The 25,380-nt window shown below is 39.4% G+C and overlaps 1 protein-coding gene across 3 annotated transcripts in view; it reads left to right on the forward strand.

Moving 5' to 3' along the window:
• PRDM16 (PR/SET domain 16) overlaps positions 1–25,380 on the forward strand; it is a 431,446-nt gene that overhangs the window by 142,517 nt on the left and 263,549 nt on the right. For all 3 annotated transcript variants that reach the window (XM_030537608.1, XM_030537605.1, XM_030537606.1), the window contains exon 2: positions 6,344–6,693. In XM_030537608.1, coding sequence (XP_030393468.1) covers positions 6,344–6,693 — 350 coding nt within the window. The remainder of the gene's footprint in view (positions 1–6,343; positions 6,694–25,380) is intronic.

Here is a 25,380-nt window from a genome sequence, read left to right on the forward strand (position 1 = left end):
CAGAGCCCTGCTGTGATAGCTATTCTCCCCTGATAGTTGCTATTTGGCAGCAAGAAATGCCTTCCATGCTGAAGTGAAAACTGTAATTTTTGTTGGGTGCTATTTTTCCCCATGATTACATCAGAGGTCAGTCATTAATATTCACTGTGGGAGTCCCTCTCATTTCTCCGTGGTCCACAATGAGGCAGTTGTTGGAGTTGTTATCATAGTGGAAACTACTGTGCAACGAAAGCACAGTCATGCTGCCTCGTATTTAATTGAGAGATGGTAAATCTGTTCCCAAAATACTTCAGCTCCTTGTATTGTATGACAAATGTGTTTTCTTTTCCCCTTCATCTGTGTATGTTTCACCCCCCCTCTTCCTTTTGGATAAAGAAAGCTCCATTTCCCCTACATCTGAGGGTCATAGCTCAGCAATTGACTCTTCATGGAAAATCCCCAAACATTAGCAGCCTGAGAATCACCCATTTTCCCTCGGTTTCCTTTCCTTTGCTCATTTGCAGCTCCCCAGAATTGGCATGGTTTGCTTTTATACCCTGTTTAGAATCAGATGACATAGCTCCGTTTTCAAGCCTATCTGGCATTCACGCTGACATTTGGCATACTGTCTTTCCACATGCTCCTGTGACAGTCAAGTTCAGTGGAGATGCTCTTGGTATGAGACTAGATTTGAACATCTGGGAGATAAGGCTCTAGAGTCTGGAATTCTCTCAGTCCCACTGAGTCAAAAGGCCTGGTTCTCAATCATTTAGATGGCGACAGGAGCAGAGGAGCTTCGTCGCTACCCAAAACGCCAGAGGCATAATGGGAACATCATGATCATGATGCTATGTCTACACTAGAACTTATGTCAGCATACTTAGGTCACTCAGGGTGTGACTAAATGACCCGCCAGAGTGATATAAGTTACACCTACACAAACACCAGTGTGGACAGCGCAATGCCAACATAGCTACTGCTGCTTGCGGGGGCTGGAGTAGTTAAGCTGATGGCAGAGCTCCTTCCTGTCAGCTTGGAGCGGCTACATTAGAGAGCTTACAGTGTTGGAGATGCACCAGTGTAGACATGCCCTTAGTCTTAATGGAGTATGGCTCCATTGACTCCTGCAGTGAGAGAGCAGAATGCGGGTGCCAAGGCTTGGTAAAAGGCCTATCATCCATGGACTCAGACTTCTGTCTGAGGGGGTGATTGTGGTTTATACACTTACACCATTTTATTTATGCATCATTAATGCTGGCAATTTTTTAAGCATGTGCTCAGCTGACAGACCATTCTGATGGGCACATTTTGTAAATATAATTTACAAATAAATAAATGTGGGCATCTAAGGACCAATTTGAGTGCCAGCAGGTGGAATTTGGAGACCTAATATATGCTTCCAAATTAGAAAATTGGGCCGACTACCTGGTGGTTTATGTAGTGTTGTACATTGCCAGAGCCTGCTTATTCTCAGGTCATTTTCACTGAACCACTTTCCGTTGCCACCATCCTCCACTGTTCTGTGCTCCACTCCTTGCCTTTAAATTCAGTTTTGCAGTCACGAGAGTCTGCTCTGTCTTCTTTAAGAGCCAATAGCCTGGTTCTGCTTTAAGATTTCCCTACTGCAATAATAATTGCTGTTCCCGGGTCACTTTGACTAACTATCATTTTAATGGCTAGAGCTCTTCTTTCCTTTGAAACCAGGCAGCATCTTGAATCTAGCTCTAGAAAAGTCAGGTACCACTGTAGATGCCTCTTCCACCATGCTCCCTGGGATCACAAGGGAGTAGCAAGGCTACATTCTGTTCCAATTACAATGGCAGGAGCTGTATATTCCTGAGCCAACATGCTAACTTAGCGGGATACATTTATTTCTATTCATTTAGAATTAACAACCATGGAATAGACTTATGACATAGCCACTACTAACCCTCAGTATATATAGTTTAAGGAGAACCATTACTGTTTTACTCAATATCTAATAACTATCTTATTAGCGCTGATATTTGGGAATATTAATTTAACATTTTCCCCAAGTTTCTCTTAAAACTGTTGTCATCTTGCCAAACATACATCCCATATTTATTTTCCAATAATCATTTACTTCAATAACATCAGTTTGGCTGCAATATAGCAGGAGGCATGTGAATACCGATTTATTACACTGGATTCAAGTAATGTATTAGCATGGGGTTAGTAGCCAACACTCTAGCAGAAACTATGGAGATCCATGATAACTCCTGTTTTCATTTCCTAATAACTTTCAGGGGGAGAAGGGGCCAAATTTATTTTATGCTGAATCTCAACTCATTGGTGAAGGAGGTTTGGGTTTCTTTCTTTCGGTTGGTGAAGGAAGTTTGGGTTTCTTTCTTTTGGAAGCTTGAGAAAAATTTCTCCAGTTGTCTGTGTGCTAAGTGAGATGGATGTGTACCAAAATGGATGAGCTTGGCTAGAGAAATTAGCCCATTTGACAATGTTTTATAGGCAGATAGTGGGTAGCCTGCTCGTAAGAGAAGTAATGTCTAGTGGTCAGCCCACTCCACCGCCTGGTATGTCTCCTTAAGGATTTTGAAAGATCCAGGAAAGTTATACAAGGACCCAAGGAGGGTCAGGGACACAGAAAAAGTGGTCCCAGGAATAAGTAGTGGTTGGGAGGAAAAAGGCACTGTTTCTTTAAAGGCCTGGGATCAAGAGCCTGGCAGAGGGGTTGGGACAAGGCTCCTCTCTTCCTCCAGCCAGCTGGGGGATGAACCGGGAGAAAGGGACCAGTATAAAGATTGCCTCCTCCCTCACAGGGAAGGCAGACACTGACAGAAGACGGCTGGCCTGCTGAGTGCACTAGTCTGGAAGGCTGGGATGATGGTAGGAACAGCTCAGGGAAGTGGCAGAGAGATTGACGAAACAGTCCTTAGCCATCTAAAACAGGGTCCCTAAGCTGAAACCCAGAGGAGAAGGCAGGCCTGGGTTCCTCTACCATTCCGCCAGAGCAAGAGGCAGCGCACGGGTGTTTACCAGAATTGCTAAAGGGGGCGCTAGACTGAAAAAAATCCCCTGCCACACGACACATGAATGATCTCTGGAAGTGAGAGACGCATCAACAAGGCAGAATTCAGACACTGTGGTGGCTAAGGTGAAATGATGCTTGGAGTCTAGATATTTTTTTTTCTTCCTCCCCCCCGAGCCCGCCCCCCTCCCGCACACTTTCCTTATTTTTTTAAGCCTCCCTGAAGAATATTTTGGAACAATCAACACAGTTGTGAACCTATCCCCTGAAACCACTGCAACACCAAAAAAAAGAATTTCAGGTTTTCTTACAAGAAAATAACTTACTATTGTGTAGCATATTTCCAAAGTCATTAAAAATCTCATGTTCTTGGCAAGGCCTTCCAGCGACCTAGAAGAGTGTGACTGGAAACACTTCGGCTGTAATTGAGGCTGGTTAGCAGTGATTGTAGGCCTGTGTTTGGACTGCAAACTGCCGTGGTACTTTTACAAATTACCCTGCTCTGGATTTGTCTGTTTACTGAAAAATACACCACCTCTACTCATGCTTAAAGAAGGTGCTTGTGGAGTGCAGAGGTTCTGCTAGAGCCCTGTTTGGAAAGGAACTACAGTGAAAACCACTTTTAGTATTATCTTCCCTCTCCCCCCACATTCTGCTTCTTTAAGAGCGGGGAAGAAAGGTTAAGGTGCTTGGAGACATAGGAGATCTGGATTCAGTTCCCAGCTCTGTAACAGCCCTCCGGGGTGGACTTGGACAAGTCACTTAATCTCGCTGCGACCCAGTTCCCTAACTGCAAAATGGGGATAAACATAATTTCTTTCTCCTACCATTTCTGTCTCATCTATTTGGATTGCTCTTTGAGGCAGGTATTGTTTCTATCTCTTTACTAGCTGTTGTACAAACTCTAGGTGCTATTGTAACATAAGCAATAACTAAATACTCTAAGAAAGGTCACAATAAGCAAAATTACACTCTGAGTATAGCAGTGCAAAAAAAAAAATAATAATCTCAGATTATCTTCTCTTTCACTGCAGAGTTTTCACTGTATCCAAGTTCTAGGTTCTACTGCATTTCCTTATTCAACTACCCTCAAAATGTTACACAACAAGTTTCTAGTTCCTAAAACTTCTTTTGGTTTATTTAGCTTTTAGAAGCAAAAATCAGACCAGAATATTGATATATGTGGTGATAGCTTTAATAATGGTGTTTCCTTGCAATTATCTCAAGTGTAATAATTTGTACTTCTAAAATAATAGCACTTATTTCCTAATTATTCTGGAAGAATAGATCTTCAACAGCCTTGCAGCATTAAGGGTATTTACTGTAAAAACAACAACAAACCTTCCCTTTTCAAATCTGATTTGTGATCCAATCCTGTAAGACTAAGGAGCCTTCACTCCAACTGCAATCATTTCAAGTTGAGAGTGCTACGCTTTCCCAGGATTGGGCACATTGTTTGTAACTGGATGCGGTTACCAATTCGGACTAATAATGTTAATTGCTCCTACTTACAATTTTACCTTTATTCTGTGTACATCCCACTTAAATGTTTTATGTGGGTGTTTCTAAAACCTAAACAACTTAAAAACTTTGGGTACAAGGGAAACAGCTGCAGTTCTGCTGTTGCTTTTGTGAAAAGATCACACATCAATTAAAAAAGAAAAAGGAAAAAAAAGAAACCACTGGCCACTTAAAGCGTAATAATTACTGTTCTGAATGCTGCTAAATTAAATAAGTGTTTTCGCTACATGACTTTTAAAGGTTTTGGTTTCTTTAGAAAAAATGGTTGTAAATAGTTCTTGAATTGATCTGTTTCTAACTAGATCGTGAAATGCTGCGTGGAATATTTTTCTGGAACTGATATTATACAACTTTTCCATAGCTTTCAGTTTCAGCATTGTAGCACTGCATTAAACCACATCCCTGTCCTATGAAGTTTTATGAAACAATATATGTAGTGTGGTTGAGAGAGTAACTTAAAATGTCCACTGTTTAAGCATATATGATACATTACTCTTAATGCGATGTTGTAAGCTAGGGATGCTATAATTATGTTTGAGAAGGAACATACGTTGCTGAGTGCCAAACCGCAAATAAAGACAGAGACATCGTTGGAAGGTCAAATTGGCCACAGCTTTAATTGAATAACCCATTGAACCAAATAAACCAAACCTAAAACTAGTCTGGCAGCTCTGGCCAGACCTGAGCCACAGGTGCCGTAGGCTTTCTGAGGGTCACAGCTCATGACACAGAACAGAGCTGCTTAGGCGCTAATCTGCTGTACATGTACTGGGGCCGGCTGTTACTGGTGATCCCAGCCTTGAAATTCTATGCTCCAGTTATGGGATGTGCAAGCAGGAGTGCTCCTGGCCATTGAAATGCACATGACCAACATGCCCTGGCAGATGTTCAGTGTTGCAGAGATGAGCATAGGGCTGAGGCCTCTGTTCCTCTGATTCATGTCTGAATGACTCCTCCTCAGAGCTGCTCAGAAAACTGAACCAAGATTCATCAGCATTGGTTTCCTTTATTAATGTCTCTGTTTCACAAGTACTGTAAATAAGCTGAAATTGAGTACCTACATTCTCCAGTACACACATGTGCTTTATCCTGTGACCTCCAAGGAAAGTGAAAACTCACTAGAATTATCAGATCTTTGTGCATGCAACTTTCGCCCATAACTTCGCTTTAACATGGCTTTTTGCATTTGATGTAAAATACAGTTAAAACATTGAACAATAAGAGAGAGCTCTGGCCACCTTCTCCATTTTCCTCTGTCCTCATTCCATCATTGGAGATCATCTGGCATGGCTATCCTGAGCCTGTGCCACATGATAGTCATGGTTACTGGCCTTCATTCCATTCTTCAATAAATGCCATTTTGCATACTACTTAGCCACTACTTATATTCCTTTTTCCTCCCTCACTAGAGGCCACCATTGCTTTTTCAGTAAAATCTCCACTTTCCAACCTGTTGAAGTGTGAACCCCTGCAGCATGCAGTAGGATGCACACAGGGCTGTCTAACGTAATAGTTGTTCATCAGCTGGACTTGAATGTTTAGCCCAGCAAAGGTAGCTCCTTAATGTCACTGTCATTAACTATGCATTACTGTAGACAGGTCTCCACCAAAACACTGGATCCACACACCTTCAAATTACCGGGAAACTCTGGAAAAACCCCAAACTCAATGGGGAAAGCTGTAAATCTGAGTTCTGTAGCTCAGGATCATCTTTCCTGTAGCACCATTTCCACCCTATAGAATGTCCACTGCACATTGATGTTCCTTGTCTAGGGAAAGGGTTAACTAACTGTTGACTTCAGGATTTTAGAATGTGTTGTTCTGTTGTTTCCCCTTTAGGTGACAGTGAGATTGTAAATAGTATGTATGAGACAGACCCTGATCTCCTGGCTGGTGAGAGTGCAGAGGAGGAAACAGAGGACAGTATTATGTCCCCTATCCCCGTCGGACCTCCATCACCTTTTCCTACCAGTGAGGACTTCACCCCCAAGGAAGGCTCACCTTACGAAGCTCCCGTCTACATTCCTGATGACATTCCAATCCCGCCAGACTTTGAACTCAGAGAATCCTCGATTCCAGGGGCAGGGCTGGGGATTTGGGCCAAAAAGAAGATTGAAGTTGGGGAAAGATTTGGACCTTACATGACAATACCAAGGACCACATTAAAGGAAACAAACTTTGGATGGGAGGTAAGCATGCTGACTATGATCATGTTCATTTGTCTTGTATATAAAATACTTATGAAGCTATATTGAGTCTCGACTGGCCTGGGGACAAGAGTATATAGAAAGGCGGTACTTTGCTAATGTCATATTTCCCTGGCTTATTTTGTACCACAGTTTATATGCACTACTTTAAAAAGTAACAGAAATCCTGCTGGAAAGCCTCTAAGCCACAAAAGTTGCTCTAGCACCGTTATCAGAAGGCTAGCTTTAGTGACGTTGTATCATTTCTTAAAACACACATTCTTGCAATTTTCTAAACTTGCTGTCACAACAGAACAAATAAGATTAATCACATCATATTTTACAGATGGCAAAGTACTTAAGTATGTCATCTTAGATGGCCAGTCCATATTTGTCACACCGGTCCTTTAGTTGGTTGTAGAAAAATAACTTGTATCCATTAATATCCTTGAAGCAAGTGCTCTGAATTCTTTTGCCATGTGACAATGGTAAAGAAACACAGAAAAAGGGTCACTTTCCCCCAAAACTGAAGAAGGAACTTTTTTAGAAAAAGGAAAACAGTATTATCCTTAAAACACGTGTCTGCCTCTCTGCTCGACTGTTGAGTTTTATCCCTAGAACCTTCTCCAACCTTTCCACCTTTCCTATCTGAGAATATCCCTCACCAGCACTACTCAGTCTTACACTGGGGAGAATTATTTCAGAATTTTACATTAGCTTAAGCATAAATTAGCAGTTTTGGAGAAGTGTTGTTTAACATGTTAAAATTCTGTAGGAAGGTTGTGCTTGTTTTTAATCCAGATCCTTGACTGTTTGGAAAACAAGACTACGTTTTCAGTTCCATGATGCTCAGCAATGTTAAAACATCTGAAATTCTATTAACCTCAATGGTTTAGAGAACCTTAGGGAAAACCCTTTCTAGCAAGGTTTCCAGTACTTTTTGGTTTTGGTCAGGTTAGAAACTGGATAGTACAAGAACTGCCTTTCTTCTGGTATTTCTCCTTCCCATCCTGGCTGATATTCAAGGCAAATATATGATGTAGTTACTTCAGTTTTGTTCACATGCAATTCCAAAATCTTAGAAAAACTGTGCTGGTTTTAATAAGCTCACATCTACAGTCAGAACCACTGAGTAGGATATTTCTTGAAAAAGAAATCTATCTATCTATCTGTGCTTATCCTTGTCCTAACAACGATCCTCATATCTAAAACAATGCGCTTTATAACAATGAGGACACATCTTACTCTGTCATCTGCAGAGCTAGGTGAATAGAGGTGACAGTTTTTCACATTGTTTGCAAACTAAATACCATACTTTAGTTCACAATGTCTGTGAAACCGTTGTTGGTTTTTTTTCACAAATTTTTTCAAACATGGAATTCTATTTGTATGAATGTTCACAAACAAAATGAATAATACATACAATTCAAAACTGTTTCTGTAGGAAATGAAATTTGTCTTGTAACTGAATGGATTTTGCTTGAGACAGAAAAATGAAATGCCATATGACATCAAGTGACCAATCATAAACAGCAATTAAAAAAAACCCAAGAATGATTGGCAAAGGCACCAATAGGCCACACATTTTTGTCCAAACTCATAAACATCAAAGACTTTTCATAATCTGAAAAATGGTTACATTTCATTGAAAATCCATTTGTGCTCAGCTCTGGTTATATTTACATTCCTCAATATTCATTGATTCTTTAGATTTTACAATCAGATTCCACAAAGCCCAGATAAATGTGTCCCACCTGTAGTTGACGTCTTTGCCTACTTTTTTTAAATGTCCAAAGTGCAGAAATAAAGCAAAAAAGACACACACACACACAAAGCTCAACTAGTAATTGCCTTCCCTCTATGGTAGGAAGTTCCTGACGTGCTAGAAACAGGGCTTGGTTGAAAGATGAATGAATGACTGAGTCAGGGTTCTCTGTCTCTCTCTTGTAAAGAAAAGGAAAGAAAGAAAAGTAGACTCACAGCTAAACTTTCCTGGATGTGTAATGGAGGTGCCTCATAGGTTCATCCTGGAGTTAGTCCTTCTGTTGTGAAGTTTGTAGTGTATAGAATGTTTGGTTGATATCAAGTTCAAAATATGCTTTTGGAAAAGACTCATTAAAGCACTGGAAATATTTGGTCATTTCAGGGAGGATGTGGGTACAGGGAAGCTTTGGGATCACATGAAATACTGTTCACACAGATTAAATATGATTCTGAGCAACATGGCAATACCTCGTGGAACAAAAGAAAATATTCCTCAAGGAACAAGACAAGTAAATGGTTCTCAGACTAAGAAATGGGCGTGACTGTGAGTAGAAGTAAAGCTTCTTGTTTTTCCGAACCTGACGCATAGAATTGGTCTTTGAGCATGTTTGTTCTGTTTAGAACAATTGGGTTAAATATGGTGCCATCTCTTTGACTCACAAGTCCTGGAAATTGGAGAGAGTTTGAACACTGGAGCAGAGTGCTTTCTTTTCCTCCTGTAACCTTGAGGTAACTTTGTTCTTGTCTGCTGTATTCTTCTGAGAGAAGTCTCTGTTTACTTTCATATTTTTAAGTAACATTCCATATCTCCATTACTCATTGAATGCAAGGCCTGGCACAAGCAATTTCTATTATCTGCCATATATGTTGACTCTGTGATACTATTTATTTTTGTGGTGTACGTGAGAGAACTTTCTCTCTCTATGGTGCTCCTCATATTTCTGTGGCATTCCTTTGTTCCCTGACCTGCCAGCTACTTTTCATGCAAGAAAGCTAGCAATATGTGTCCTCAGTCTAATGTCCTCAAACAGTCTTAGACACACTCTGACACTATCTATTTTGACCTTGGTTTCCTTGTGAGTTCAAATACCAATCGCCTGTTTTTTTTTGTGCTCCTTCTCATTTCAGTTCGTGTCATTTTCAAGTCCGTGATAAACAGTTTTTAATAATAGTTTTAACTGCTTTTTAGAAATCTACTTTTAGTCACTAAAGAATCTTCCATGGGTTACACCTAAGCAAACTGTCCAGAGGCCTTTGAGTTCTGAATTGGAATACATGTAAAAATAGCGCTTCTGTCACTTTATTTGTTGAGCAAGTTTACATTTTATTGCTATTTCATTTGAGTATAAGGCTGGAAAACCCTGAAAAGAGATTTCCTGTGCTGTCTCACGTCATAGTCCTTGTACTGAAGAATCCTCAGTACTTAGAGCAAGTAAGTGTTTCCATCCTCTGGCAACGAAAGTCATTACATAGGAAACTGGATACAGTAAAAGAATGATCAGTACATTTTTGGTAATACTTCAAAATTTTAACCAGATTCTATATCCCAGTGCTGCTTATTGCAGTAATAATGATCAATGACTGTAATGTTGGTAATATACTATGAGAAATGTTCACAAAGATCGTAGTGTTAGTTGTGTGCTGTCTACTTCCATACCAGTAAATACTCAACTGTAGTTCAACATTATTATTACTTTTTTACAATACTTCTGTGTGACCTGTGGTTTCAATCTTCCTTGATTTATAATGCTAGAATCCTTTCACAGGACTATTTACTTACTGACCGCTACATAGTCTATGAATACTACAGTTGGATTTTCTGTACAACATGATGTGCTTTTCATTAGTGTTTTTATTTAATGAAAGATAATTATTCTTGGTTTCATATTTTCTTTCAGAACAAGTGAACATAATTTCATTCCCAATAGTTGAAATTTCTAAACTAAAAATTAGTAAAGTTACAAAAAAATCTTGAAGACTTTTTTTTTTAAAGTCTTGTTAGAACACTTTCTGTTCCCTTGGTGGTTTTGTTTTCATGCCCAAAATATAAAATATCCAGTTTTCATAATATGAGGTATTAAAACAATCTTTGACTATATTAATTAAGAATGCCACTGGAACTTATAATGGTGAGAAATCAAGATCTCAGGGGTTTTTTTACACCTTATTTGAAAGTTGGTTGCTCTAACTCTCACTGGCACCACCTTTGGGTATTGGTTCAATACAAAAGCTAGCCAACATTTTTCATCATCATGTCTAATTTTGACAACAGTGGAAAAGAGTCACATTCTTTTTGCCATGTATAGACCAGTTCTATTCAGATGTCTTCTACTAATAGTTTTATAAAACACTGGTCTTTGTGGTATCTGAGTACCAAGACTAGGGACTATCTGGAAAATTCAGATCTGGCTTTTGGCTTAGATTTTACACACCCCAAAAATGTGAGTTTCACCAGATCTTGTGATTTGGTTGACCCCATCTCTAATTGTCCAGGAATTTCCCCAATCATTGTAAATAAATATAGGGGTATTCTAATGTTGGAGGTCATTACTGAAAGATATTGTGAGGTTTGGATTTTTTAATAGACTGCAACACAGTAATGCTACAGATCCAAATGCTGCCCAGACTTTTAGAAAATGTGACTTTGGTTCTGTACTTTGTAGCTCAGGCCCGTTTGTTTGTTTGTTTGTTTTTTAGATAAGGAACAAACTCTTTTGGTCTGGAGAACCTGTGAGAACAGGCTTGTAAATATGGACCAATCCATTCTGGTCAGGATGAAATTACTATAAGATCAGCTTTCTGTTGCTAGGCCTGGATGAGGATAGGCATGTGAAAATTAAAGCAAAACAAAAAAAGCTAATCGAACTTCTTCAAACTTCAGAATAGGCTCGGGGTTCCTGTTTGAGGTAGGGGTCAACTCTAATTTCATCTAAACAGCTTCACCCATGCCTGGTGCTGATGCAAAACATCTAGCTCGAGGAGGCAAAAGAAGAATGCCATATGCTGAAACTTTCAGTTTACTCATTATTTCTCTTAATAGCCTAAAACATCACGCAGGGAATACAGAAGGCTGTGTCTGACCTTGAAAGAGAAAAAAGATGCATACTGCTTATTACAGACATTTTTCCCTTTAGTGAGACAGGAAGATTCAGGTTTGCACTATGTGAATATCTCCCATTTTATCTGCTTCATTTCTTTAACCACATTGTTTCTTTATACATTTTTTCTCAAATATTTGCTTTCTGGACTGTGTTCTTAAGCATATTCTTTAATTCAAACCACACCTGTTATTCTGGTGGGTTTTTTTGTTTTGTTTGTTTTGTTTTTTTTAACATGGCATGGCAGTGAATGATTCACACTCATTTCATAAGAATAAATGAGATGTGTCAACCTGATTATCCCCCCTCCCTCATGGAGATGATTAAATAAATGCTCATACAGTTCAGTGTGTGCTCTGTCTGTACTCTCTGAAACAATCATTCCTGGTAACCACCACGCTGCTTGTTTGTCTGTTTATTTTTTTTAAAAGAGGATGCAACCCAAATTAAAAGCCCTTTATTCTTTCATGTGATGTGATTGCATTTCAATGTGCTCTGTTTTCCTGATCCTTTGCCTGCTGACACAGAACGCACAAGTCACAACACCCCAAATAAATCACACCATGTTTTCACTTTATTGCCCCGGGGCCTACTCCCCCCCCAATGAATATGATCATTTGTTGACTAAATAATGACATTTATCATAGTGCTGTTTATTTTGCTAATTAAGAGATGGCTGGGACTGACATCCTGGAGGGAAATATAGCAACTGAACACTGGGGAACTTGGGAGCCGTGCTCCAAAGTGCCATTACGCAGGTATTTGTCACAGAATAAATACAACCAATAAAACAGAATGATTAGTCCCTTTATTCCAACTTGTATTTTAAGCGTGACAATCCATTGAGCCATAGATGGAGACTTCTTGCACCTGTCCTATAAGCCTCAGAGAGGCAAAATGAAATTGCCCTTTACAGACCAAAACACAAAATCAGTGCATTAGTTCCATTTTTAAGGGTGGTTAAGGAAACCATCCTACTGAGGAAAAATAGTTGTGCGGATAACCTAAGAGCAAGCAGTTCAAGATACAGCAAGCATTCCTTGCTTGGAAGCTCCAGAATCGCATCTGGGCCAATAGTAAATGCTGGTGGTTTCTGAATGTCTGAGATACTTTGTTGTCAGTTACGTATAATAGTTCAACCTCTTTCCTCCCGCAGGAGAGACTGTTTAAACATTGTGTGTGGTTTTCTGTTTTGTTTTGCTTTTAAGAAATTGTGACACACACACACTGAGGAAAAATATGCTTCAGAGAAGTGGCTCTGAGAGCTGTGGGTAGAGTCATCTCTCCTCAGGGCTTAAACAAAATTAAGTCAAGTAAGAAAAGAATCTGAACAGGTTTCATGAAAGTGATGGCTTCTGGATTGGTTCTCACTGGGAGGAACACAGAACCCAAACTATCTCACTTCAGTTTAGAATCTGATACAAAGTCCATTGGAGTCTCTGAGAGTCTTTAGGGGATCAGGCCCCAAAATAATTTATATTCCCCACGACCTGAAGCGCAAACAGTTTCATTAGAGTAAAAGCCAACCAAAATCCTTGACCCTAAACTGAACTGCCACTGAACTGCCAAATTTGTTTTGGAATTCAGATTTGGAATCCAAAGTGGGGGTGCTAAAAGATGAGAGATTCTATCCTGGCTGTGTTGCCAGCTCAGCCTTACTAGGATGGCACCATAATCAATATCTCCCAAGACAGCTTGTATTCATCTACCTCCTTTCTAGACCAGAGCGGCTTGGAGGAGCATCTGAGTCCTTCAGCTATATACAACCGAAGCAGCGAATCTGTTTGCCCCAACTCTTACTAATGTACATTCTGATTATTTTTAGAAAGGATATGATACTGTTTCCTTGTAGCGTTTCTTTCTATATCTTCTGATTCACTCATTTTCCCGAACCTCTCCCTGTCCCTCTGGCTTGAGAGTAGTGTTAGTATAACAACCATTACTTCTCCAAAGGCAGGAATTTATGAATCATTCCTTCAGAGCCACATCTAGTGCTTTTGCAAGGGATAGACAGTCTTAGGGGATGTCGAAAAACAGTGCACACAGCCCTCCCAGAGATGGAGCATGGTACCTTTGCAATATGCATATTTTTTCACACAGGGCTCCTTTGCACTTCCAGAAGTTTTGTTTTGACCACATAATTCTTCAAAAGCAACAGTCTGCAGGGCACTGTTTATATGGTAAACAGGACAAAAGGGCATTGTGAGGCTTCCTACATATAGCTATATTTTCTAGTGGCTGGTAGCTATTAAAGCATCATTGTTACTAACGTGGTAGTTAAAGTTTGTGTCTAAATGATTCTCATGGGTTGAAAACCTGGATGTAGACATTTGCTGTCAGCTGAAATTTGGCAAACTAAGTGTTAATTTTTAAAAACGAGTCTATTGGTGGGGGGAACATCTATTGAACTTTTTTTCTTTTGATTTTTTTAAATCTATGCGACTTTTGGGGCTCTTGAAAGTTGCTGCCTTGATGAGCCCCGGAGACTGAGTCATATCCCCACAGAACATGTACAGTATGGGCATTAACAGTGCCAGTGTCTCACACAACACATTGCCTAAACTCTGTCGTGGCATGACCATCTCTTGGACTGAGTGGATGATGCAGCCACCAGGCCTTTCAGTTGTTGGTTTCTCTGCTCTGAGTAGCATTAAGAAAATATGTCACACTTTCCTGATGGCAGCTTAGCAATACGAGTTCTGGTCCAGAAATCAGCAGTGAAAAAACATCTATCTAAAATGTCAGAACTTCAGAATAGTTTTGGAATTGGATTCTAAAATTTGATTGACCCCAGGAAGGGAGGGTTCTTGTGTCATCAAAAGGAAATTATCCCTCTCTAGTTATGTCAAGGGCTTTTTTCATTTAATCAACTTTTAATAGTAGACAAAGGTGAAAAATATATTGAAACAGTGCAAAGCGAAACCATATAAATCAGTGCCACTGTCTGATGCCTCACCAACACTATGACATCAGGGTTAGAGGAGGGAGTCTTTTTTAGCCCAGGAATGCCAAGAAATCCTGCACTATCTTAGGCACTGCTCTGAAACATGGGTATATAAGGAATTAAGGGGAAAAAAGAGACAGAGGCAATGACTAAGAATACCTCCCTGATATTTCTCCTTTATTTCCTTAAGGGGTAATAACGCATGAGTGATCCGGCAGAGGGCACTTTCTTTAAATAGAACATTCTGATTCACAAGCAGAAAAAGGAAATAAATATTTTCTTTTCGTCTTTGAGAGACATACATGAATACCAGCTTCTGAAACAGTATTTTATCATCCACATATTTTAAAAAAGAGAGAGAGAGAACCAAGAATAGCTCACTTGTGACCACAGGACTTGAAAAATAGCCTTTTCATTGTCAGAAGCCTTGCAGGGTACAGGACACTATTTCTTCCTCTGGAATGTTAACCTTCATATAATTCCAGGCTTTATTTTGTTTTCTTCTTCTTCTTCCAGAAAGCTCTGGCTGATGGAGCATTAGAACACAGTAGCCTTTTGTAAGGGAAATGATCAATAAGTTAGAATTAAATCAAAACGTTACTAGAAAGGCACCATTCTTTATCCTATCTCATCTATGGTTCCAAAGTACAGAAGCATCAGTAGGTAACTTGCAATAAGTCATTCGCTGTGCAGAATGTAGTGGTTGCACTATGAAAGGATTCATATAATTATTTTCTTTAGGTTCTCTCTGTGTAGCTCATCCCCAGCTCCTAGGTTTCAGTATTGGGTCAGACTCAGAATCTCCAGTGAAAGTTTTTGCATAGTTTGGTCAGCTTTGAGTCAAACTTAGAGAAAGCTGCCAAATTTCAAAGCCCCATACATAACAAGATTTTCTTGCAAAATCATTAATCGGCCTAGAATTAGACTCTAAAGGTTTGTGACCTTAGCGAACCTCTGGGTGAACTTGACCTGAGTTTTGAGTTTGTAATGATACCTGAAAATAGGTTTCAGATTGGGTTGCTAACATCTTGCGCTACTCTATTTTGGGTGAATGGGACAAGATGTTAAAGACAACAGTAGATGTTTCAAAATGAAATTTTTAATATCAGATACATTACTTGAAAGCTATTTTTAGATTTGAAAGTTTCATATTTAAAGAGACTGGTGGTTTCTGTGCTTTTTTTCATGAAGTGGTTTGGCAACTCCCATTCCAGCTGCAAATACAGAGAAGTATAAAAGGTTTCCAGTTTGAGCCTATCTGGAACCTTTCAGACTTTGGAAAAGATCAGGATACCAAATTCCTTGCTCAGGAATATATATACATTTACTTGCTCATTCTCATCCTTGTTGTTTATTTAATCCCAACAAAGTGCTAGGTCCTATACAGTAAGCAAAATGAGACAACGCCTGCCCTGAAGAATTTACCATTTTGAAAGAGACAAACAAGGAGAGGCAGGCTTTGCTGGGAATGCCTGAGGAAGGAATAACATGGAGATACATTTTTTTTTGGAGTGGTTAGTTGGATTATGGGCATTGCTGAAGGAAGTGAGTCTTTGGGAGGGGGTGGTAAACAGGATGGTAGCTTTGCCAGAAAGAGTTGGGAGAACTTTACCACGCATAGGGTGGGTTTGATGATTTAGTTCTGGCACCAACCACCTCTCACAAACCACAAACTTTTTTTCCCTAAATCGTGCATCATATCAGCCACTATGCTCAGCCATCCCTGTAAAATATCCACCTTGGCTCATTTGTGCATCTCTCCATTTCCTGCTTCTCTGTGCCCTCTCTGAAAGTAAACAGATAACAGGATGATTTTAGACACTGGGCTAAGTGGAAGCTGGTTAGCTTAATCAGGTTCCAGCCTGGTAATAGTCCGCTGTGACCATTTAATGTGTTTGCATTCATCAGAGACATGCACATTCAAGTGGGATGTGTAAATAAAGGAGAGGCATCTCTCTTTCTCTGAAGGAAAGTCAATTTGTGTACACATCAGAAAGCACAGAATCGGAGGGGTGGTTAGTCAGAACTTGCCATCCCTTATTGTTTTGGCTTCAGAAGTCTACAAATGTATTTTTAAAAATCTCTCTTTCACTGAGGAGTATTCTAACCCAAATGTTCTATCTTATCTGCTGCTGTTAGCTGGGCCTCACCTTACCCTGCCTTGCCAAGACATTGCTAATTCTAAAGTAAATCGCCAATAGGTCTCTCAAGTGACATTATGTATGATAAATGACACCACAGCACACTGACCCTTGAGAAATACCACTGTATTTAATCTCTTTTGTAACTTTTATGGTATAGAAACCACTGTATTCCAACCAGTTTGTCCTGGGATTTGCACTGGGGCAGTTTATTCAGAAGAGGGTATTGGTTATTTTGCTCCTTTTTATCTGATTAGCCGTCAGTATCTTCCTTCATTTTGAGAGAATGCTTGGGCAAATCATTGGTTTAATTGTACATCGTATTGTCATCCCTGTTCAGTCATGTTCAGAAATACCTACAATTCCCCCACCACCACCGCTACCTCCCTTTTCCCATTTAGATCTTACTAAAGTCCATTCTACCTTATCAGCACAGTAATTTCATGAACAGAGCTAGGATTTCTGCCATTTAGGCCCCGGCCATTGTCTGTCGCAGCTGCAGTCAAGATAAACCCTCACCCAGAACAAAGTTGGAATGACCTTTTACAAGCAGAATCTGCCTTGTTTCCCTCCAGACTAATTTATCAGCCTTCATTTCAGCCTAGTCTCTCAGCAGAGGCCTGAAAGAACATTACAGAGAGCATGAATGAACAGGGGGATTAAGATGCTTGGCTAGTCCCTCTTTTTCATCAGACACCTTCTGGATTTACTGAGATGTAAGCTGTAAATGACCATAAGTGGTGAACTGCCTTAAACTTGGGGAGGGGAGAAAAGAAACCAACCAAATGTTTGGGAGAAGAGGAGTGAAGTAGGGAAGCGGCTAAGCCGCCTGCCTTGAAATCAGAAAGTGGTAGGTCTGAGTGATAGCTGAATTCTCCACCTCTTTGCTGGCCCTCTTGTTCTGGGTCTTTACCGATAGAGCACTCAGTCATCGCTGAGAGATAAAAGGGGCTGTGCAGAATTTAGTGTTCCACCTACTGAAACAGGCCTACAGCTGTTTCAGAGAATTTGAAGCCACAGGAGACTTCTGCAATTTTAGGCTGAACTTGTGGCCCAAAATAAATAGATTACTTAGCAGCTCTGACGTGTACCAAAAATCTTCCCATGTAGCAACCCCAGGCTAGTATTTACTCACCTTCACTCAATAAACAGGGTTTTAAAAATCACACTATTGGAAGCTTATCTTTAATATCGGCAGGAGTTAATTGTCTTGTTTATTTCTAACTCAGTGAATTCAGTAATGGTCAGAAGTGTCAAAAGGGCACAGCTAAAAGAAGTCCCCTTTATCTTCACAGCAGGCACAACAGGGGCAGCTGCCCCAACCTGGAGGCGCTATTGCGAGGCAGGGAGAAGGCATTTCTCTCTTTGGGAAAATAATGGGAAAACATGACCAAAAATAATTTTGGATGACGATTCTGTCTGTGCAGCATAGGGAGCTGCTGTTGTTTTACTGGAATCAGCTCAGCTATTATTAGTACGATAGGACATCAGCCTTAGATCTTGCTTTTGTTAGTGCTTCTATCTTTTGGCTTCCTTGCTCTTTTTATGTAATTAAAAAGGGGTTATTTTTGTTTAATGCCTTTCAAATACACTATTGCTAAAGCAGGAGTTTCTGTGCGTTGGGAGGGAAAAAAACTTTTGTCCATAAAAGTTGCATCAGTGTGCTGGATTACTTTAATTGAGTTGACTTGAAAGTTTTGGAAGGGAAGAATTAAATACAGTGCCTTTGGCTTAAGCTTTATTGGCTGTGGTTGTAGTTGTGTGTGTATTGTCTGCCATCCGAGTACATCGCATGAGCAAGACATAAGGGAGGTACAGTCCCTGCCTGAAGGAGCTTGCATTTTTGATTAGTTACACAGTAAATATCGGGTGCACCATATGTTGGAATGATCAGATAATGGGTAACTCTCCATAGGTACAAAGGGGTACAGTTTTAATGAAGGGAGAAGATTTAGCTTTGATTGTTGGGCTTTAGCCTCCTGTTTGAACAAAGGAGAAGGTACAAAGCAAAAGATGGATTTCCAAATGTGAGGGCCTGCCCAGAAGGAAATGTGAAGATTTGTTGAAAAAGAATGCTAGAAGGCCCATTTGGGACGTATGCTGTGTATGTTTGCACACAGTGATCAGTGATGGACAAATCTTGAAAGGTGACATGGGGTTGGATAAGGAGCCACATTTTTGGAAGCTTATCTAACGCTATGATAGGCCCACCCTACAAATTTGAGCTGGAAACCTCTCAAGGAAAGCTGTGGTGGTGAGATTTCCAGTTCTTCCCACTACCACTCAGACCAAAAAATAACATCCTGATGACGGACCTTGCTTTCTGAGCCACAATAGGCCTGGGAAATAGAATGGCATGTGACGACAATTAAAAACAATAGTAACCAAACCTTCATAAACCTCAGCGATTCTGATTTGAAGATTTGGATGACGGTTCAGTCCTTTTTGTTTGTTTGAATTATCTGTTCCATTTCACATGTTCATAATGTACATGTTCCCTTGCAGTTATTGGCTAGTTATGTGGAAATGCCAGGGTTTTTATGGTTAATGTGCTTTATTTCCCCTCAGACTCAGGCTGGACTTCAACTCAAGTTGTATTATATCCCATTAGGAAAGGTCCACATTGCAAACTTGCTACATTGTTCTCAAGCTTATAACCTGCTTTCCTCTTTAGTTGCATTAAGACAAAAAAGATTTGTGCGTCTCTTGAATACAGCTGGACCATTGTTTCAGACGATGATTTAGAGAGACTGTAGAAAGTTAAAGATCTTTTACTATTCACAAGTGCTTAGATCATCACCAAACTGAATTTCCAATACTGCAGGAGAAAAAAATACTGCCTTTTTCTGGAGTGTTGTTGAAGCAAAATGCAGATACTCTAAACAGGACAGGTTATCTTTGGCTGTGGTCCAATTTCCTGGGAAACGGGCAGAGAGAAGCTTAACTTTTCACAGTCCACTGCACTGGTGCTTAGGTTTTAATAAGTTTTATAAAAGAATGTCAAGAAGTGGAGATTCTAGACAGGCTGTAAGCTCCTTGGGGCAGATATTATATTGTTTTTCTGTGATTTGTACACTGCCAAGCAAATTGTCATCATGGAACAAATAAGAGGCAATAATAATAATATTCATTGGAACATAAAGAAGTTGATCTTCCCATTCCACTCCCACTTACACAGCAATTGACCACCTTAGTGGTCTTCCAGTATTTCTGTTGTAAGCCCTATTTTCCAAGTTTTCATGGTTTTAAAAGGATTCATAGCAGCCAGAAATTCACCATGCAAGTTCTCATCCCACATGCAGTGATTTGTTACAATATTTGACAGCAATCAGTTAACAAATTTCAGATTTAGAGATGTGAGCTAATGTAATACAATTTGAGATAATATGGGTTAGGGTTTCATTCTTTTTTATTTATTCTTCTCCATATGGTGCTGTAATGAAACCTTTTTAAAGCACTGGAAGGAATTAAATGTGGATAAGATAAAGAAGCATATTTAACTCTTACCAAGTTCTATTAATTAATATCAATAACTAAAACTGGCTTTTCACCATGCCCCATATAAGCAATTTCTTATTTGTATCTAAAGAATTCCCAGCAGATGCCAGTCAACCAGTGGAACTCCTTGCCAGAGGATGTTGTGAAGGCCAAGACTATAACAGGGTTCAAAAAAGAACTAGATAAGTTCATGGAGGATAGGTCCATCAGTGGCTGTTAGCCAGGATGGTTAGGGATGGTGTCCCTAGCCTCTGTTTGCCAGACTCTAGGAATGGGTAATAGGGGGTGGATCATTTGATCCATTCTCTCTGGGGCACCTGGCATTGGCCGCTGTCGGAAGACAGAATACTGGGCTAAATGGACTTTTGGTCTCACCCAATATGCCCGTTCTTATGTTCTTATTTAAATCAGCAGTCTACAGTTATTGTCCTAATAATGATCCTCATTAGGAATACCTACCTTAAAAAAATAGAATGTATTGCTCTAATACATATTAAACAAATGAAATTCAGATTTACCTAAGGATGGGACAAATTCAGAAGTGATGTGGAAGGTGGTATAAGGTTCACATTGATAAAGGATTCTAATCTAGTGTAATGGACAAGCACAAGAGACAGAAGAAAGGTGTAAGGTAAGGAGGTATGGGGGAGAGAAAGGACACCTAATAATACCTTCTTAGCTATCTTATTTGCTTTTCCTGCTACTGTCCTCTCTTCTGGTCCCAGATATGCAGCTAACACCAATTCATGATACTCTCCAAGACACCCACTTGGATCTACTTCCTTATATTGATGTGAAAATTACATTACCTTAAACGTCACTTCTGAATGAGGGCCTGTTTGTTTAAAACGTGAAAATATACGTGTATTTTTCCCTCACCACCATTGATATGGCTGATAAACTCTAAATATAGGTGAAAGATTAAGTGACTTCATTTTATAGAGAGAAAATAAATGTCTACCTGTATCTACAATTTACTAGAAATTATAATTGGCAAGATTCGGGGTATAGTTGAACTCAGGATGCGAATGATAAAATACTGATACTATACCTTTTAATTTATTACCTGTATTAGCCACTCTCTACATTTTCCCCCCTGTTCTCTCTCCTTTATGAGTTGTGTTTTCACTAGACTGGCATTTTCCTACTCTGATGAATTAACTGTCAATTGAAGTTAGTGAGATAAATCAAAACAAATGGACACAGTACTCCGTATTGACTTTCTCACTGCCTGATTCTGAAAACCATTTTCCGAAAATGGTGCTGCTATTATGCTCACTTAGTTCTAAGCAAATTTACAAAAAAGTAGGAATTATGGGGATGCAGGTGTTTAATAGCCACCAATTACATTTTCATTACCTTTATTTTACCTTCGATTTTTATAAACAATACATATTATTCACATGGAAACAAGACACTGATATTGCATAGGAAAAGTTCATTTTCTGTCTATTCAGAATGCTCAAGGATTTAGAAAATGCCTAACTGAAAATTTAAGACTTTTAAAATTAGGGCCCTACTGTGCAGTAGAAAAGGTTTGCTGGTATAGCTATACCGGTAAACTGTTCTAGTGTAGAGGCAGCTTATACCCAGGAATAATGCGAGCCTTTTTCGCAACTGCATCACATGGTTGACTTATATTTAATTTGTGAATCACTATAACCCCCAGATCTCTTTTCAGCAGTAATACGCTTAGCTAGTTTTTCCCCATTTTGTAGTTGGGCATTTGATTTTTTCCTCCCTATGTGTGTGTACTACTCTGTCCTACAAATTGCAAGCAAACCCACCCAAGTTGGTGTCATCAGCAAATTTTATAAGCATACTGTCTGCTTATTATTTGAGTTATTAATGAAAATATTGAACAGTACCAGATCCAAGAGCAAATCCCTGAGGAACCCCACTATAAATCTCCCCCCAGTTTGACAGAATACCATTAATAACTAGTCTTTGAATATGGTCTTTCAGCCAGTTTTGCCATCCGCTTTAATAATTTTACCCAGACCACATTTCACTAGTTTGCATTGGTGGAGTCTGTAGGCTGATTATATCTCTGAATTAGTGACTATAGATGAAGTTCTGCTGTGCAGATAGACCAGGAGTGGGCCTAGAATAACATTGTCAAGCTAACTTCTTTTCAGATTACTCTGAAATTAACCCTGGAGCTCAAATAATTTACCATGCTTCCTGTATCTTTAAGTAGAGAGTCAGTGTGGTCTAGCAGATTGGCCTGGGATCTGGGGTCTATGAACCACTAAATTCTAATCTTGTATTTGCATTTGCTTGCTGAGTCACCGTGTGCAAGTCATTTAACCTCCCTGCCTCAGTTTCCCCATATGTTAAATGATGATAGTTACTTGTCTAATAAGTCCCAAGGTATATAGAACCACACATCATTCATGTTATTGGCAGTAGATGAAATCATGGGTTATGTTGTGTTTTGTATGGTGGCTTTATCAGGTAATGAAATACAGTCAAACTACTGTGTCTGAAATGTAGACTTGTTTAAGGGATATTTTAGTTTTGACTACACATGGGAAAACTTTTAAGATAAAAAGCAGTGTTTCCACTCATTGCATTGGAGGGGAAATTTATTGTCGTGATGTCATGCAAAATAAGTGTCTGGCAGAATTTATAAATGATTGTCTTAAAATATGAGAATGCAAATCCATATAAAAGGTAATGTTGGGAGCAATGCCACTGCAGTGCAGTGAAACGCCAACACTAGCCATATCTCCAACTAACCTCAGTGACTCTGTGTGATACCATAAATAAGAGAAAGCATATGCCTGTCATACAGCAAGTGTTGAAATCTTTGTTATGTGATTACTGGTGTCTTAAACGTACAGCTTAATACTTGGCTTGGAAATGGTTTCTAGATCAACTAGCTCCTTTACTCATGACTATATCACTTGATCATGTGTTACGTTGTCCTGTGTCACCAACACCAGATTTAGCAAATAAAGTTAGCCCCATCTCACCTCGAAGGGCTCTTATAAAGTTTAATTCAAAGAGTAAGAGGTTAAAAAAGAGAGTGTGCAGCGGAATGGCTGGAGAAGAGAGGTAAAGCTGTCTCAGCAGTAGGTTAATTGGAGAGTGGAATACCAGTGTAGATGGGAGCACATAGTTTCCTTGGACAATGTGCTAAAGAACTGGGAGCTGGGAAGGACCAGCTGGGATTGTTAGTGAATTAGCTGAAGTCAGAAACCCCTGAATGAAGCAAAGAAGTAAAGGGGAAATGAAGGTTAGGGTATAATTCAGTCTAAATTAGGTGGGCCATTCACAATGCATAAAAGGGCTCCAAGCTTCCTTTCTTGGGGAAAATGGGTAGGAAAGCTCATTTTTGTTTAGATGTGAGATGAGTGGTTGATTTTAAGAATGTATTACTTACAGCCAGTAGGGTTGGGAGCATATTATCCCACATAGATTTGGATGAAGCACTGGAAATAATCATCCATGTCATGAACTTGAATGGCAACAGGTTTAATAAGACAGAATTAAATCAGTTATGCTGAAAAATATATTTAAATGCACTGTGAATTGTCTGAAGCAAAGCCTATTCCTATATTTTAGTTTTGCTTGCTTCCTATTAAAGACAAAAATTCTGGATGCAGTCACCTCTGAACCCTGGGTGTTGTGTCCTGGGCCCATCTCTACTTATCTTAGGAAAGACATACGGGAGCATTTGCATATGTTTATTAGTCTCCCTTGGTTCCCGTTGTCTTGTTTATAACAGGTCATGCCACTGGAAATGACATTGCAGACATGAAAAAGTGTCTGTACAGAATAAACTTGCTCTTCCTTAAATTCTAAATAATCGTTTTAGGAAGTCATTCATTGTATTTGGTAATAAAAAAGAGAAGTTAAAATGGTTATTGTAATTGGCTTAATTCTATTTTTGTCCCTCTAAGAAAGAGTGTTTAAACTGAGACTATTTGAACAAGTCTAGTAACCCCATCATTCACTTCAGTCTTGTTATAAGTCCAAATATAAGAGAAGAAATAATTTGATTCTCACCAATATTTTTTTTCCAATCCAGGAGTTTCACATCCAGAGCTCAGAGCACTTCAACAGTTTATGAGGCTCCAAAGCTGTGTTTTAACTACCTTGTACTATACTTGCATTTTGTATATACTTTTCTGTTTTGTACTTTTTATATACACCATTGCGATCAACAAAGCATTGCCAATAGGAGTTCAGTGCATATTTATGTGCTGCACATTTTTTTAATTTAAATTTTTTTAATTCCCTTTTGTTGACTTAGATATAGACATATCTGTATTATCTATTATAGACTATAATTTTTTGGATGTGATAGTTTGGATTTTCTAAACCTATGAAGGTGGAATTATCAGTTTTAGTGTGCTGACTTCTAATTTGCCCAAGTTAGGTAGACAGATAGCTTAGCGGTCTTTGAAATATAAAATAGCAGGCATGGAGCTTGGTCCGAGATGGGATTTTGTGATCAATGAGTTTGTGGTTTGGAGGTCAGAAATTCAAATAACTTACTATTTGTTCAGATCACCAATAATAGTAAACAGTTGTGAGGTGCTGATCTATTCGGAGGAGGATCTATCCTATACCATGGAAATAGGGAATATTGTGGCAGAGAAGCACTCAGTTAATGTTAAAAATTACATTAATAACGTAATGTGCATAGCGTGATTTCATCAGGATGCTGCATCAAATTAAGGCCCGGATCCTGCAAAGTGATCTTCTAGTGTGGACCCATACGTAGTTCGGTGGGACTCTGTACAAGTGTGAGGGTCCATGCTAATCAATCCTGATACAAGATTGGGGAAAAAAGATAGCAATAACTGATTTTATTCATGGTTATGAAGTGCCTGTCCTGTGCTCTAGGTGCCTTTGTTAGGAAAACACACAGAGAGAAAATGAACAGTTTCACCAAAAACAAAAGATCCAAACCCAAACAGAAGCCCAACAATACCCACAAGCACCAGCCGTAACCTCCACTCCCCAACAGCTTCAGGAAAGAAATGATTTTGCACCAGGCTTTGGAGGTCCCCAGATTGAGACTATTTGAGACTGAATGGGGAAAAATTCCAGAGTTGAGGGGCTCTCTCCTGCTGGTGTACTTCAATTTTCTATACTGAAATTGTTCCAGTGCTTCTGCTGACCTCAAGTGTGTAACAGGCAGAGAGGCATTCTATCAGTCAAACCATTCAGTGCTTCTTAATTGAATATATCCTGTATGTTGAATAGTGGCTGTTCTTTCTCAGGTGTGCAA

This window comes from Gopherus evgoodei, chromosome 18 (assembly GCF_007399415.2).
Source record: "Gopherus evgoodei ecotype Sinaloan lineage chromosome 18, rGopEvg1_v1.p, whole genome shotgun sequence".
Taxonomy (NCBI): Eukaryota; Metazoa; Chordata; order Testudines; family Testudinidae; genus Gopherus; species Gopherus evgoodei.